Source organism: Suncus etruscus, chromosome 8 (assembly GCF_024139225.1).
Source record: "Suncus etruscus isolate mSunEtr1 chromosome 8, mSunEtr1.pri.cur, whole genome shotgun sequence".
NCBI lineage: Eukaryota > Metazoa > Chordata > Mammalia > Eulipotyphla > Soricidae > Suncus > Suncus etruscus.
This window is the reverse complement of record NC_064855.1, coordinates 110,765,304-110,781,576: the sequence shown is the minus strand read 5'-3', so window position 1 is coordinate 110,781,576 and position 16,273 is coordinate 110,765,304. Positions and strand designations below refer to the sequence as shown.

Here is a 16,273-nt window from a genome sequence, read left to right as displayed (position 1 = left end):
TTTTGATTTGGTTTGGTAATATACTTGATGGTAATATACAATACAGGGCACAAACTTTTCCATGAGACAGAGTGAGACCGAGAGAGAGAGAGAGGGAGAGAGAAAGAGACAGAGAGACAGAGACAGAGAGAGACAGAGACAGAGAGAGAGAGACAGAGACTTGATGGTGATGTACAAGACAGGGCACAAACTTTTCCATGAGAGAGAGAGAGAGAGAGAGAGAGAGAGAGAGAGAGAGAGAGAGAGAGAGAGAGAGAGAGAGAGAGAGAGAGAGAGAGACAGAGATTTGATGGTGATGTACAAGACAGGGTACAAATTTTTTCATGGTGGCATGTAGAGGAAGCCTCATGCCCCAGTCCCGAGGGGATTGGAGAACATGAATCTGGAAGCAAATAATCCACACAGGTTAGGAAGATAAAACAGGTTCAGGAACTACCACCACAAGCTCTTTGCCAGCAGACAAAAGGGCACCAACAGGCAGCCAGGCTCGCTGTGAGACTAAACTGGAAAATGTTTCTCTGACTCGCGGTCTTTATTGGGAAGAGTAGGACCATCCTATGGGTGGAGAAAAAGTAAGGATAGTAGACTAATCCACAGGTACTTCCTGTGCAAGGAAAGAAGAATTATCCTGAATAGTGTAAAAACTGGTTACTTCAGTAGTGGTACCTTGGATCCCAAATTTCAGAGTGTCTGGGCTTGCACTCAGACATATGGGGTTATGCTGAGGCTCGAACTCTGGGCCTCATACTTCTGAAGAATATTTTCTTCCCCTGAACTTTCCCATGGCCCACAACAACTATTTTCTTTACTGAGGTATATATATATTTTGGTTTTTGGGCCACACCCATTTGACGCTCAGGAGTTATTCCTGGCTATGTGCTCAGAAATCGCCCCTGGCTTGGGGGGACCATATGGGACACAGGGGGATCGAACCGTGGTCCTTTCCTTGGCTAGTGCTTGCAAGGCAGACACCTTACCACTGAGGTATTTTTTTGTCTCCTCCATCTCAGGGGTGATGAAATTTGTACCTGATTCATTTTCTGTTCCATGTGGCAAGGATAGAACCTGGTATCTCTCATGTGAGAGGAGGGAGGCATGTGTGTGCTCTTTTCTGCTTCTCTTATGTTTTCTCCTCCTCCTTCCTCTCTTCCTTTTTCTTCTCTCTTTTCCTGCTCTCCCTCCTTTTATTCTTCCTTTTTCTTCTCCTCCTCCCCCTCTTTCTCCTACCTCTCTTCCTCCTCTGTAAGATGTCACCCAGCTATTAACCCAAAACAAAGGTGTTCCCCTATCTTCCTCTTTCCTTTAAACCTATCCCTTTGATATGTAAAAACAATTCTTTGATGTGGATCTTACCTATCCTCCTCCTCCTCATCCCCCATGAATTTTGTACTGGGAGAATAAAGAAACATCAGCTTGACTGGGTGCGCAGAGACCATGAGGAGGAAGAGCAGACTGACTCCATGACTTTCCTAACTGGCTTGGTTTATTATTTCTTTGCCGCTACTCTACTACTTCAGACCTGTCTGCCTAGGGTTGGAAATGCAGTGTGTTGGGTAATCTCAGAACTTGTGGGATTTATTTTATACTTCTCCCCTTTTTCCTTTTCTTCCTTCTCCTCCTCCCTCCCCCCCCTCCACCACTTCATGATTTCCCTGATAAATCAATCCTCAAACTACTATACCAGGACACTGGAGAGATGCAGGTTTGGAAGCAAATGCTGATGCAGGAAATAATAATCCACACACACCGAAGGGGGTGAAATGGGTTCAGGCATCCCAACACGCAAGCCTTCCACTCCTAAGAAGCAGGTAGCTCAGTGGAGGGAAATCCAGAAACACCAGAGAACATTTTTCTGAGACATCCCAGGGTGGAGAACAAGCAGTCTAGACACCAACCCAAGGTACTATATTCAAAGATGTTTCTAACCAATGAGTAACAAGGCGTGTACTAAGTGGGGGTGGCATCCGGTTAATCAAACGTTTTCCAAGTTGGACAGCATGCTGTCTTTCTAGAATTCTGGTCTGTCTGTATAATGCACAGGATCAGGGTCTCAGGACAGAGCTACAGGCTCTTTGTCCCCTTGCTATGCCCATAGCTCCTTCAGGACAGTTTGGCTGTGTCACTGACGCCTCCTTTGTGTCCCTGGCCCCCCTCAGGAGCAAGACAGCAGCGTTCACGGACATCCGCATCAGGACCATGAACGAGGTGATCACAGGCATCCGAATCATAAAGATGTATGCTTGGGAGAAGTCCTTTGCGGATCTCATCACGGGCTACAGGAAGTACGTCACCCCATCTGCCCCTAGTGGTTCTCACTGATGCCTCTGCCCCAGGCTGGCCTGAGCTTTCTATGTGAGCGAGCGTCTAGCATCTCTGAGCCTCCTTCTCGGGCCTCCCTATGTGCAGCTAAAATGTCACTCTCTGTTTCACACCCCTTGTCTGGGGTTCTGTGCTGGCCCTGTCAGCTGGAGTGGACAAGCTGTACTCCACGCTGTTCAGGACCACTCTGGCCAGTGCTCATGGGAAGGTATATAATATAATAAAAGCCCACAAATTGGGTGAAACAGCCCCAGGCACCGTGTTTGTTTGCCCCTCAGGCAACAGGTCTGATGAAGGATAGTGGCAGGGAAATAATACACCCAGCAGTGAGGAAAAGATTAACCAGAGTCAGCCTGCTTTTTGCTTCATGGCTTTTTTTTTTTTGCCATGAGCCTCTCTCAGTCATGCACTGCCTATGCCATGTGCTTTCTCTCTCAAGCCCAAAGCCAGGTGCTTTTCTTTTTTTCATAATTAATTAACTTATTAATTGATTGATTGTTTTTTGGGCCACATCCAGCAGCACTCAGGGGTTGTTCCTGGCTCTGCACTCAGAAATCACCCCTAGCAGGCCGGGGGTGGGGGGGTGGGTGGGGAGTATTTGGGATGCGGAAATCCAATGTAGGTAGCAAACTCCCTACCTACCACTGTGCTATCTCTCCGGCCCCATAAACTCCTTTTATTGGCTTTATTCAAACCAACCCCTAATCCCAAAAGTCAATTCAAATACAAAGGCAGGTATCTAGTGGGTTTTTACATCTCAAAGGAAAAGGTTTGGGAAAAAGGAAGTTGGGGGAATTTGTTCAAACCCAGCTCAGGTTTGGACCTGGTTGTGGCCGCAAGCAGCACCCAATGGTGGCTGTGAAGTGGCTTGTGGCTGGGGAGACCTGCCTGGGGCCTGGGTCTCCTCCTTTCCCATCCCTGGGTGTGACCTAAGGGAGACTTGATCTTCCCCAAAAGCACCAGAGAAGGGTCATGTGCATCCCTCTACGAATCTATGATGTCTCACCTGTGATCTCTGCCCTTAGGAAGGAGATCTCGAAGGTCCTGCTCAGTTCCTACCTGCGAGGCATGAACCTGGCCTCGTTCTTCGTGGCCAGCAAGATCATTGTGTACGTGACCTTTGTCACCTATGCGCTCCTGGGCCATGTGATCACGGCCAGCCGCGTGTTTGTGGCCGTGACGCTCTACAGCGCCGTGCGCCTCACTGTCACCCTCTTCTTCCCCTCGGCCATCGAGAAGGTGTCGGAGGCCCTTGTGAGCATCCGTAGGATCAAGGTGCGGCCCACGAGGTGGAGACTTCCAGGTTCCATTCTCTCCTGGGACAGTGGGACAGTCAGAATGTCAGAATTGCCGGTGGTCAGGGGGTGCTGAGAAGGGGTTGAGACCATCCCTAGGGCTGCTGGAATGTTCTGGAGCAGGAGCAACAAAGGTTTCCTTGTCTAGATCCTGTGAGAGTCTGGGTAGCGGCACCCCAGACTTCCCCTGACTGAGCCGGATACCAGCTGTTGCTGTCCTGTCCTGAATTCAATCCAAGATTCCCAGAGTTTCAGACAGAAATGGGGAGCTCTCATCTCAGGGAGCTCCAAGGCAGGCTGCCTTAGAAATCTAGGCTTGTACCCTCGTCCCCAGGCTACCATTCCTGTCCCTCAATCTCTATCCACCACTCACTGTCCCCATCCCCAAGCTGTCATCTCATTTCTGCCATCAAGTGTGGTCCAACCTGGCTCTGCCTTTGCTTCATTCATGGTCGCTAACCCATGAGAGGTAGGTAGTGGGTACCACATGCTCAGTGAGGCTCCAAGACTGACTCAGTGAGACTCTAGGCTGCCCCAACATGCTGCTTGGTCGGCCTGGCTGGTTTTTGCTTCTCAGCAGAGCTGGGTCCTTGCCTAGCCATGAGGCTTTCCTCTCAGCTAGAAAATCCACTGGAAGTCGACACCATAGTTAGCCATTTTAGCTAAACACAAGCACATATCCTGCTTTCCCTAAATCAGAGACTTTGCCTTAGTGTCCTCTTCTTTTCACGCATACCTTTTGAGTCCTTGATGCTGGAAGCTTCCTGGCCACTTGCTTACTTAATTCTCGCAGCACCCCAGCTTCAGAAAAGTCCCAAATGTGATTTCTCAACCCGATTTTTAGGGCTTTTACCTGGACTCAGGTATAGAAGTACATGCTTTGCACACATAAGACCCTGGGTTTGATCCCTGGTATTGTGTTCAATTTTTTTTCTGCTGGTTCATTTGTTCCTGTTCCCTGGTGATCCAATTACTATGCGCAGCCTTTTGTGTGACCTTCCCCTCTTCGCTATCACAGCGTCACAGGGAAAGGTGGTGGGTGGTGTTGAGGGGGCCAGAAGTGGGCACTCTAGGGGTTTCATATGTGGTTGAATATTTGGTTGGAGCTGAGGCTCCTAGTATAGGAATGAGCTCTGTGGTGCAAGGGACATTTTTCCTTTACTTTTGTGCTCCTGCCTTTGGAATCCTCTGTTATAATTGGTTTCTTTTCTTTTTTTTTCTAGAACTTTCTGCTGCTGGATGAGATCACACGGTCGGTACCCTCTCTGCCCACTGATGGGAAAGTGCTGCTGTCTGTGCAAGATGTCACAGCCTTCTGGGACAAGGTGACTCTTTGCCCTCCTCTGCATGGTTCCTGGGCTTGGAAGCCAGTTGGGGGCCCTGGTGACCAGGGAGGGCTCAATAGGAAATTCCACTGCTGCCCCCCATGCTCATCATTCTAAGCAGTTCTGGGCTGAGGGATGGGAGCCCCCCTACTATCACCTAACCGAAAGTGGAGGGACCCAGGACCCCAGAGTGCTGACCCCTGCTGGTAGGTCCTAGCAGTGCCTAGTCTAGAAGGCCGGAAGCAGAGAAAACCCCAATTCATACCCCTCAACTATGACCCTCAGGAGACACTAATATGGGGGACATAGAGGAAAGCATTGATTGAAAATCCAGCTTGTTTCTGGATAGTCTTGGGAGGGAACTCCTATAAAATCAGAGGTGACAGTCCAGGGATTAGGAGACATTACCAGGGCTAGAGCAATGGGACAGTGGATAAGGCACTTGCCATGCACTTGCCAAGTTGGGTTCAATTCTCAGCATCTCCCATGGTTCCGGAGGAACCTCTGAGCATAGCTGGATGCCATCCCCAAAATAACAACCAAACAAAAATAAAAATAAAACAAAAAAAAAACCACAAAAATAACCCAAAGACAACCAAAAACCCCATTACAGTTGTTTCAGTGTGTCACCACTGCACCATCAAGTAACTTATTTGCACAGACACTTTCTTCCTTTGAGCAAGATCTATCTATACCTTTCATTTTTCTTGGTTGTTTGCAGCTTGTGGGTGTTTTGCTAATCATGTGTGCTGACTCTTTTCCTGTGTAGTTTACTGAAATTTTGTATTTTTTTGGTGCCAGGGATTGAGCCTGGTTTGCAATTATGAGGCAGGTACTTGAACATAAGTCATTAGCAGGCCAGGCCACTAAGTTTTCTGATAGTGCATAAGCACAGACATGCACACTTCTCTCTCTCTCCCCCTCTCCTTCTCTCCCTTCCCCTCCCCTCCTGTCCTCTCCTCTCCTTCCCTCCCCTCCTCTCCCTTTCCCTCCCCTCCTCTCTTCCCTCCCTTCCTCTCTCCTCCTCTCCTCCCCTCCCCTCTTCTCCTCTCCTCTCTTCACCTCTCCTCTCCCCTCCCCTCCCCTTCTCTCCCCTCTCCTGTGCTCTTCTCCCCTCCTCTCCTCCTCTTCTCCCCTCCCCTCTCCTCCTCTCCCTTCCCCTCCTCTCCCTTCCCCTCCTCTCCTCTCCCCTCCTCTCCTCTCCCTCACCTCCTCTCCCCTCCCCTCCCCCACCTCTCCCCTTCCCTTCTCTCTCCCCTTCCCTTCTCTCCCCCTTCCCTTCTCTCCCCCCTTCCTTTCTCTCTCCCCTTTTCTTCTCTCCCCCCTCCCTTCTCTCCCCCCTCCCTTCTCTCCCCCTTCCCTTCTCTCTCCCCTTCCCTTCTCTCTCCCCTCCCCTCCTCTTCCCTCCTCTCTCCTCCTCTCCCCTCCTCTCCTCTCTCTCTCCTCTTCCTCTCCTCTCCTCTCCTCTTCCTCTCCTCTTCCTCTCCTCTTTCTCTCCCTCTCCTCTTCCTCTCCTCTTCCTCTCCCTCTCCTCTCCACTCCTCTCCCTCTCCTCTTCCACCCAGCAGCGCTCAGGGGTTTTATTCCTGCCTCTACTCTCAGAAATCGCTCCTGGCAGGCTCGGGGGACCATATGGGATGCCGGGATTCGAACCACCATCCATCCTGGGTCGGCTGCGTGCAAGGCAAATGCCCTATCGTTGGGCTATCTCTCTGGCCCCTTTCTTGCTCACTATTTATATGTTTTATTTCTTTTCTTTCCTCCTATTGGGCCACACCTGGTGGTGCTCAGGGACCATCTGGGATGTTGGGGATCAAACCTAGGTCAGCTGTGTGCAAGACAAGTGCCCTTCCTGCTGTATTATCTCTCCAGCCCCTCATGTCAGGTTTCCTGGAGGGACAATTGACTTCCACCGTGATTCATTCATACTGTAGTGAAGGAGGAAGAGTTGAGTGGTGACTGTGTCCTTGTGTGTTCTGCTGCTGCCACCTGGTGGCAGACAAAGAAATAGGCCATTTTAATCAGGCATGGGATGAAATTTAGGATGAACTCCTCTGCTGAATATTTCAATGTTTTAATGTGTCTAATTTGATTGAGTTCAATCCCCGGCAGTTTAGATGGTTCCAGGAGCCTGCCAGGACTAAACCCTGTGCACATCCAGGTATGGCTCCAAAGCTAAAATTAAAACAAACAAACAAACAAACAAATAAGGTATAGGCCTTGCCCTGGAGGTCTTTGACTCTTGCCATCCATCATGGCCCAGGTAGTCTCCAGCATTGCAGGCTCAATCAACACCACATTCTTGGTTCCATATGTGGAACTTTGGCCCAGTTGGCTAAGACTAACATTAGTTTTTATCAGCTTATTGGGCAGCCAGAAAGTTCTCCGGGCGATAAAGCTGTCGTGTTGCTTTACCTGCTTAAATCTGTTTAGGTCCAGACTATGCTGGTCTGGAATCTGGTCAGAGAGTGAATTTTCTTTTCTAGTCTTGGTGCTATGCCTGGAAAAGCTCTGGGCTTGTTCCTGGCTCTGCACTAAGAGATGGCTCTTGATGGGACTTGTGAAGCATATGGGATGCTGGGTATTGAACCCTAGGTTGGCCGTGTACAAGCAAATGCTCTAACCATTATTTTATTGCTCTGGTCTCAAAGAGTGATTTTTTTTCTTTTCTATTTTGGTTCTTGTTTATGGGTACATCCAGTGGTAATCAGGGCTTACTCCTGGCTCTGCTCCCAGAAATCACTTTTATCAGGCTCAGGGAATCATATGGGATACCATAGATTGAACTCAGGTTGGTCACATGCAAAAGCAAGGGCAAGCACTCCATCTGCTGTGCAATCACACTGGCCCTCAAGAATCGATGCTTTTCTTTTTGTTTTCATTTGTTTTTCTTTTATTTTTTTTTTCAGCGATGCTCAGGGGTTATTCCTAGCTTTGCACTCAGGAATCACTCCTAGAGGGCTCAGGGGACCATATTGGGATGCTGGGGATCGAACCTGGGCTTGCCAGGGACAAGGCAAGCACTAACCACTGTACTAACACTCTGGCCCCAGAGTGGACTTCCTTTTTCTTCTTCTTCTTCTTCTTTTTTTTTTTTTTTTGGTTTTTGAGTCACACCCAGTGGCGCTCAGGGGTTACTCCTGGCTCTACACTCAGAAATTGCTCCTGGCAGGCTCAGGGAACCATATGGGATGCTCAAATTCGAACCAATGACCTTCTGCATGCAAGGCAAATGCCTTACATCCATGCTATCTCTCCGGCTCCTATGTAGAGTGGGCTTTCTTAAACCTGCCCTCACTGTCTTCTAGAGGTACAAGTACATGAGAAGAAATTCAGAATACAGTCTTGATACAGTAACCAGGAGGAAAAAGAGGGGCTCCTGGTGCCATATCAGCGAGAGTGCTGGTGTCTGTCTGTCCTTTCTGATGGCTGATTCTACCTCTTGTGTTCACAGGCCTCAGAAACTCCGACTCTGCATGGCCTCTCCTTCTCAGTCAGGCCAGGAGAGCTCTTAGCCGTGGTCGGGCCCGTGGGAGCCGGGAAGGTGAGTGAGGTTGTCTGTGGGCCCTGAGTGAGTCCTCAGGTGAGCTGGGAACTCCAGGATCAATGCTTAGAGGGCGTCTCTCAAAGTGTCTTTCCAATTTCCTCTTGGTGCTTCAAGCTTTCGGAGTGGATGTTGCCTTCCTGAGCCGAGGAAGATGAGGCCTGTTATGCAGGATGGGTGGCCAGGAACAAGGGCCCTTTTTATTTATTTATTTATTTATTTATTTATTTATTTATTTATTTATTTATTTATTTATATTTTTCCCTCCCTCCCATCGCCCTTTTTATTTTTAATTCATTTTTTTAATTTTTTATTTTTAATTATGAGAACAAAGATGCAAAGAAAGAGGACAAGGTAAAGTTACAGTGGAAGGACAATCACCCATAAACAGAATTCTCAGTAGTCCCATTGCTGATATCTTAACTTTGAAATTTCAGACAAAGAACATTAAGAAAAATAAAACAGAACCCATGTACAATTACTTTGTCCCTCAAGTCCCCAGATTGTAGTACATAATATTTCTTAGCAGCACACAAAGCAATCTAAAGACATAAAACTTATGTAACTCCTTAAACATTGAAGGGAAAGTACTTTTTTACATTTCCATGCACATGCATATTAGTTTAAGTTAACCGTAGAAGTTTAAGTGGGTTGTTTTTCTTAAGGATTAAAGTCAAAGGAGCACAGTAAAAACGGTGTTAGAGTGGCAATTATTGTTTGCATAGGCCCACCAAAATATGAGGGACATGGAAAGGAAAAGCCTTGGCCTAAATACAAGGAGACCCTACCCGTGAAGTTTCCTGGCAAAAGACCAACTCTAGGCTCCAGGCAAATCAGTTTGTCCAATCCAGGTCATTGTCTGCAGTGCCAATACACTTTTATTTTTCACACAGTCTCTGTTGTTGGCATCATGTTTCTGTATTAAAGATCCTGGAATCTGCATATCCTACATTGCAGTCAGGATGGTGCAGAGCGTCCTCTCGTTTCACCTCACAATTAAAGGGCAATGCAGAGAATCCTGTCCTGTAAGCAGGTCATTGTTGTTGTCAAGTCTTAGTGTTAAGGGAAGTCTCTTTTGAGCAGGTCGATGTCAGAGCCGTGGTAGGGTCTTCACTGGTAGAGGATTGCTTCCAGGTGTTGTTATAAAAAACCTTGGCTGTTTTGTAGATAGCTTCCCTGGTTCAGGGGTGAATGGAGGATGCCCATTTTTCTGAGGCCTGTGCCAGGTCATTATATCAATGTTCAGGGTGTAAGGTCCCATTGCACTACAAGATTTGTGTGTTCCAATCTCTATTAGATAAGAACTTATTTGTATGTATAGTATTTTCCCATTTTAATGTGTCTATCAAACAAGGAACAATGCCATGTGGCGTTATCAGCACATATGGGGGCCATAAGAACAAGTCCAACAATCCCCATGACATGGTTCAATCATAAGCATTAAACTGAGGGACTCTTCCACCAAAATTACTTATTGAGCAGCTCACAAAGAGAAGACAAGATAAACAGTGGGTAGAATCATCACAGTAAAAGAATATTTAGAAAGAGTTATAGCTGTTAAAGAAAATGCACATAAAATATTCAAAAGACATATGGGTCCATTTTATGTCTTTTGAAATAGTTGGGGGTTGTTAAATCCAATGCATGACTTTGGTCTGTGATTAGGACTGTGTAGTACTGAAGTTAAAAGGGGTAAATGTGAGGTACTGATGGTTGGGGGTGAGAGAGTTAAGTAGTAATAATGAGCTTTGTAGGGGTGTGCGAAAGGGCAGAATCTGTTGGGGCAGGAGGACGGTCTTGGTGCCTAACAAATTAAAGAACTGAGGGTAAAGAGGGTTAATTGAGGGGAAGATAACGAATCCGGATTGGGAAATGAGGGAGTAGAAGGGGCTCTGGTGTGGGGGTGGTGAAATATATCGGAGGGAATATATACATTGTATAAATGAATTGTTTATGGATTAGGCTTGGCAGTCAAAGAGGACCACTGTATAGGAAGTCACGTCTATATATACACTGATTTTAGAGACCTATTTGAATATTATCCACCAAATCTAGGGAATTCCATTTTTTTCCCTAGAAATGGTGGAGAATTAAGAATGTTTTGGGGTGTTGTTAAAAAGTATAAATGAAGTGAATACTAGTAAGCAAAAAACTCCTGAATGGGGTCCAGTATGCATAGGGGAGGGATTTCTCTCCCCCACCCTCCCCCTAGGGCCTGATTTACCAGGCATGGCCCTGAAGACCAGTCTGGCATGGGGGGGGGATCTCAGTCACCTGGACTAAGTGGTCAGCCCAGGGGGCCTATGGCTAGCTTTCCTGCCCAGAGCCCCCAACATACCAGCTGAAGAGAAACAGAAGTCCTGGCATGTTGAGTCTTCTGAGCCCAGCCCCTTTAATTCAATTTTTAAATTTTGTTTTGGGCCACATCGGCAGTGCTCAGGGCTTACTTCTGCTTCTGTGCGCAGGGATCACTTCTGGTGGTGCTCAGGGTACCAAACGGGATGCTAGGTTTCAAACATGGTAGGCTGTGTGCAAAGCAAATGCCCTACTCATTGTGCTATTGTGGGAAGGCCTCCCAAACAGTTGTCAGGCAGCTCTGGGACCAACGTAGTGCCACCAGCACCAAGACCAGTAGTGCTCACGGGGACACATTAGTACCAGTATCCAACTTGGGGCCTAAGCACACAAGGCCCACACTTTTGCCCTGCAAGTCTCTGGTTCCACAGGCTCTACTTTGTGTCTGAGCAGACATACCAGAGATCTGGAGCAGTTAGAGCCTGTTCTAGAACTCAGGGACCTTCCCCTACAGTAGTGACCTAAGCCACATTGGCCAGGCACGGAGAGGATTGTGTCCCCTGAGGGATTTTAGGGCTTGGAGGGACAGGTGGAAGGAAACAAGGCCCAGCATCCTGTGGGTTGTGGAAGAAGTCAGGGGTCTCAAACTCAATTTACCTGGGGGCCGCAGGAGGCAAAGTCGGGGTGAGGCAGGGCCGCATAAAGGATTTCGCTTACCCAATATTCGCAATAAAAAATCGTATTAATAAGAAAAAATCGCAAAAAATCGCATTAAACATTTGCATACCCCAAATGGAATTGCTCGGGTTATGCGAATATTTGATACGATTTTTTTCTTACTAATGCGATTTTTATTGCGATTTTTCAGTAAGCGAATAATCGCAAATACTGTGATATTTGAAGGCTGGCCGTGGGCCACAAATTATTGTATGGAGGGCCGCAAACGGCCCGCGGGCCTCGAGTTTGAGACCCCTGCTATAGATGGTTCTGAAATTGTCAGAGCTCCTTGGAGGGGAAGGCATGGAAGTCTCACAGCTGAGCTACAGCTTGTGCTGCTTGTCATCTAGAAGTGGTGAGGCAATTAGATGGGCCAGAGGGCAGTTTTGAATTTTCCAGAATAATCTTTGCTCAGGCATCTGGGCTTTTGTTTATCCCACATTTTTCAAGAACAGGTGTTGGGCACAGGAGAATCCGGCCCGCAGGGATTGCACAGACATCACCCCTGCTGCAAGCTGGCCTGCTCTTTGTGTGGGAGCTTTGAAATTCAGGAGTGGCTCACAGGCTGAGGGGATTGTTCTCATTTGTGAGCTCCTTAGCTACCTACCAGGAGCTCTCCATGGCCTGTCATATATATATTTAAAAAATAATTTTTGGGGGGGATTTGGGCCATACCCAGCTGTGCTCAGGGATTACTCCTGGCTCTGTCCTCAGAAAACACTCCTGACAGGATGGGGGACCATATGGGATGCCGGGGATTGAACCCTTGTCTGCCATGTGTAAGGCAAATACTCTACCTGCTGTGCTGCAGTGCTGTATCGCTCTGGCCCCAAAACTGTGTATGGTCTGCGTCACTAATCACTCTGCCTTTTCAAAACCGTGTGTGTGTGTGTGTGTGTGTGTGTGTGTGTGTGTGTGTGTGTGTGTGTGTGTGTGTGTGTGTGTGTGTGTGTGTGTCTGGCCTCTTAATCAATCATGAACTTCTATGCAAGAACCACCATATATGTTTCAGACTGTGTCTGAGTTCTTGAGGGATTTTGTCCGTGCTGGATTCTGTGTCCCCATTTCCCCCAACCTATGTTCCACTCTGGTCTTTTCTCTTTTAGTCGTCACTGCTGAGTGCGGTGTTGGGCGAGCTGCCGCCGAGCCAGGGCCGGGTCAGCGTGCATGGGAGCATTGCCTACGTGTCGCAGCAGCCCTGGGTATTTTCGGGGACCGTGAGGAGCAACATCCTCTTTGGGAGGAAGTACGAGAAGGAGCGGTACGAGCGGGTCATCAAGGCGTGTGCACTGAAAAAGGTGAGTTGGGGCCCAGGGCCGTAGGGCAGCGGGGAGAACTTTGCCTTGTAGGCTGTCCACCCAGGTTCGATCCCTGACATCCCAAATGGTCCCCTGAATACCACCAGGAGTGATTCCTGAGTGCAGGGCCAGGTGTAAGCCCTGAGCATTGTCAGGTGTGGGCCCCCCAAAAGAAAGTAAAAGCAGAGTGAGATACCTCAACCCTGACAAAAGTGACAGTGAATGAAGACGTGTGTGTGTGTGTGTGTGTGTGTGTGTGTGTGTGTGTGTGTGTGTGTGTGTGTGTGTTGGTTGTGGTGGTTCGGGTTCTTTCAGATACACGCCTGGTACCCCAGAGGCTTGGAATAACAAATCCCACCCAATATCCCAAACCCAAAAAGCTTTGTGCAATTGTGTGACTATTTTATTTTTATCATTTGATTCACTTCGAAAAAAAAATTGGGGGTGGGCATACCTTTCAGTGATCAGGGTTTTTTCCTAACTCTGTGCTCAGGAAATACTCCTGACAGGCTTGGGGGACATATAGAATGCTGTGGGTTGAACCCAGGTCAGCTGCATGCAAAACAAACACCTCCCCATTGTGCTATGCCTCAGGCCCCAGTTTAAAAATTTTTTAAAAATGTGTACTCACCAATAAAGGGGGAAGAACAGGGTATGACTCCCCTCTGCCCTGCATGCCACTTGCCATCCTTGGAGCCCACACTCTGGCAGCTCGACCCCTGACCCGACTAGGCCCTAGATTTGTGTGAGCTCCTCTGAAGGTGCCTCAGTTTTCCCCAGAATGAGCAGGTGCCTGTGTGAGCCCTGCATTCTCCCTGTCTGTCTCTATCATTGCTGCCTCCCAGGACTTGGGGTTGCCTTCCCTCCCTGCATATGGTTTTTGCCACATGGTTTGTTATTTTCACCCTAGGGAATACTTTAAGGTTTCGAGGTTCACTGGCACCATGTGACCCGCTAAGGCCTGTGTGCAGAAAGGACACTGACGTTGGCAGGAAAAGTTGCTGAGTGCTCAGTGGGGCCTGCTGGGTGAATCGGGGAAAACAATTTCTCTGGTGGGAGAGTAGGGGTGAAGAAAGAGGAAGGCCAAGAGGGCAAATGGGCTTCGCTGCTGTTGGGCTCTGAGGCCCTGAAGAATGGCCTCGATGGGCCCTTCCAGGCCTGTGGGCAGTGGGCACCTGCTGTGCTTTTGTTCCTGTGCCCAGGGCTGCCAGGGCCAGTGGGGGGTTCAAAGGTAAAAGGTGGGTGATTGGCACTTTGGGAGGAAAGAGGCTTTTCCTGGGTGTATCTTGGATGGAGATGAGTGAGGGGTGATGCATGATGGGTCCAGGGTGTCACTGCTCGTGTGACGAGCTTAGACTCCATTGACTAAGGAGTTGTGCTATTCCGAGGGACATCAGGCCAGCAGGGAGAGCTAGACAGAAAGGAAAGTAGCTTCTGTTACTGCCACACACACTTTCAATACCACACACTCCACATTCTTAGCTCATGCATGCAGTCACACACATGCACATAGACAAATGTATGCTGTCATCATACACACTTAAGCTGTAACACTAAGGCTCGAACACGCACATGCAGCCACACGTTCTAACACAGTCATGCTCTAACATAATCCTCCATAACAGTAGCTCACATACTCACAGTCGCTCACATACATACCCTCTAGCATACCTATAGCCACATACTCATATATGCACACACCATACTTAGACACTCGTAACACCCATACACTCGCAGGCAGACACTCAACAGACACCCAGTACACAAACACACGTAGTCACACACTCACTACACTACACACACTCACAAATATATGCAGTCACACACAACACACTCAACACATACTTGTAAACTCACCCTATGTGCTGTATTTCCAACCTTAGGGGAACAGGTTTGGAGCAGATAGCTGTGAAGAATTAATAAACCAAGCTAGTCAGGAGAAAATCATGCATTCAGTTTGCTTCTCTCTCTCTCTCTCTCTCTTTCTCTCTCTCTCTTCTCTCTCTCTCTCTCTCTTCTTTTTAGTTCTTAGGATTTATTGAAGAGATAAATATAATTTATCTATTGGATTATTCTAAAATTGATTAAAATGAGTTTTTTTTAAATATATAAAATCTTTACTTAAGCACCATGATTAGAAGCATGATTGTAGATTGGTTTCAGTCATAAACAGAACACCTCCCTTCACCAGTGCAACATTCCCACGACTAGTGCCCCCCTCCCACACCCTTGCCTGTATTTGCGACAGGCATTTGACTTCTCTCATTCTTTAACATTGTCATGCCAGTTGTTAGTGTAGTTATTTCCCTAATAGCATGCTCGCTCGCTCTCACTCTCCCCCCCCTCTTGCACGCGCTTTCTTGCTTGCTTGCTTTCTCACGCACGCTATCTCTTTTTCTTTTTCTCATACAAATTCAACCCAAGAGGAGGTCAAGTGAGAGCCAGGTGGATTTAGGGATGTAAATGTGATTCACTCAAACACCTAAAGGTTAAGTCTTCTCAGGTCAAGTTTGGAGGCGATTCCTAAGGCCCAGTCTCTGTGCCACACAGTCCTGACCATGTTCTCTTCGTCACACTGTCTCCCCTGACCACTACTGCTTTGTTGTTTTGGGGGTGCACATCTTGCACAGGAGACGGAGTCACATACCGGAGGCCAGCTCTGCCTAGATTTGAGCCCAGACACTTCAAAGCTCAGAGCTGGGAGAAGCCTCTGAGCCCTTCTGGGTGTGACCCTAGACACCCCCGAAAGAATGAAAGAGTAGTTTTTCTTCCAGGTCAGGGTGCCTGTCCTAGGCTGTGTCCATCTCTGTTTCCTGTAGGACCTGCAGCTGCTGGAGGATGGTGACCTGACCGTGATTGGAGACCGAGGCACCACGCTCAGTGGAGGCCAGAAAGCCCGGGTCAACCTCGCCAGGTGAGCGGCACTGTTGAGAGCACCGCCTAGCCACCAGGTCATGGCAGTGGTTCATGGGTTCGTGGGTTTGGGGTGCAGGACTGTGTCTGAGTTGCCTCTGTGTTCTAGAGCTGTCTACCAGGATGCCGACATCTATCTGCTGGATGACCCACTCAGTGCTGTGGATGCAGAAGTCAGCCGGCACCTGTTCGAGCTGTGAGTCTCTCTCTCTCTCTCTCTCTCTCTCTCTCTCTCTCTCTCTCTCTCTCTCTCTCTCTCTCTCTCTCTCTCTCTCTCTCTCACACACACACACACACACACACACACAAGCGCGCACAGACGAAGAGCTACAAACACATAAATGCACACACAGAATCACAGACATGCACATATACACACAAGATGACACAGATACATAGATTGTATACTAACACATAAACACACACAAAATGCACAGAGAAGCACCCAGACACATATGCAGACACAGACACACATATGACTTTGCATGCTCCATTTAAGCTGTGTCTGTCAGAACCGCTCTGTCTCCAGAACTCCCTTCCTGGCACTCTTCTCAGAGTCTTCATGGT

At 48.1% G+C, this 16,273-nt stretch overlaps 1 protein-coding gene across 1 annotated transcript in view; it reads left to right on the top strand.

Moving 5' to 3' along the window:
- ABCC4 (ATP binding cassette subfamily C member 4) overlaps positions 1–16,273 on the top strand; it is a 216,663-nt gene that overhangs the window by 68,726 nt on the left and 131,664 nt on the right. Inside the window, exons 7-13 of the mRNA XM_049778722.1 lie at positions 2,157–2,282; positions 3,345–3,594; positions 4,838–4,939; positions 8,394–8,483; positions 12,602–12,793; positions 15,613–15,707; positions 15,816–15,902. Coding sequence (XP_049634679.1) covers positions 2,157–2,282; positions 3,345–3,594; positions 4,838–4,939; positions 8,394–8,483; positions 12,602–12,793; positions 15,613–15,707; positions 15,816–15,902 — 942 coding nt within the window. The remainder of the gene's footprint in view (positions 1–2,156; positions 2,283–3,344; positions 3,595–4,837; positions 4,940–8,393; positions 8,484–12,601; positions 12,794–15,612; positions 15,708–15,815; positions 15,903–16,273) is intronic.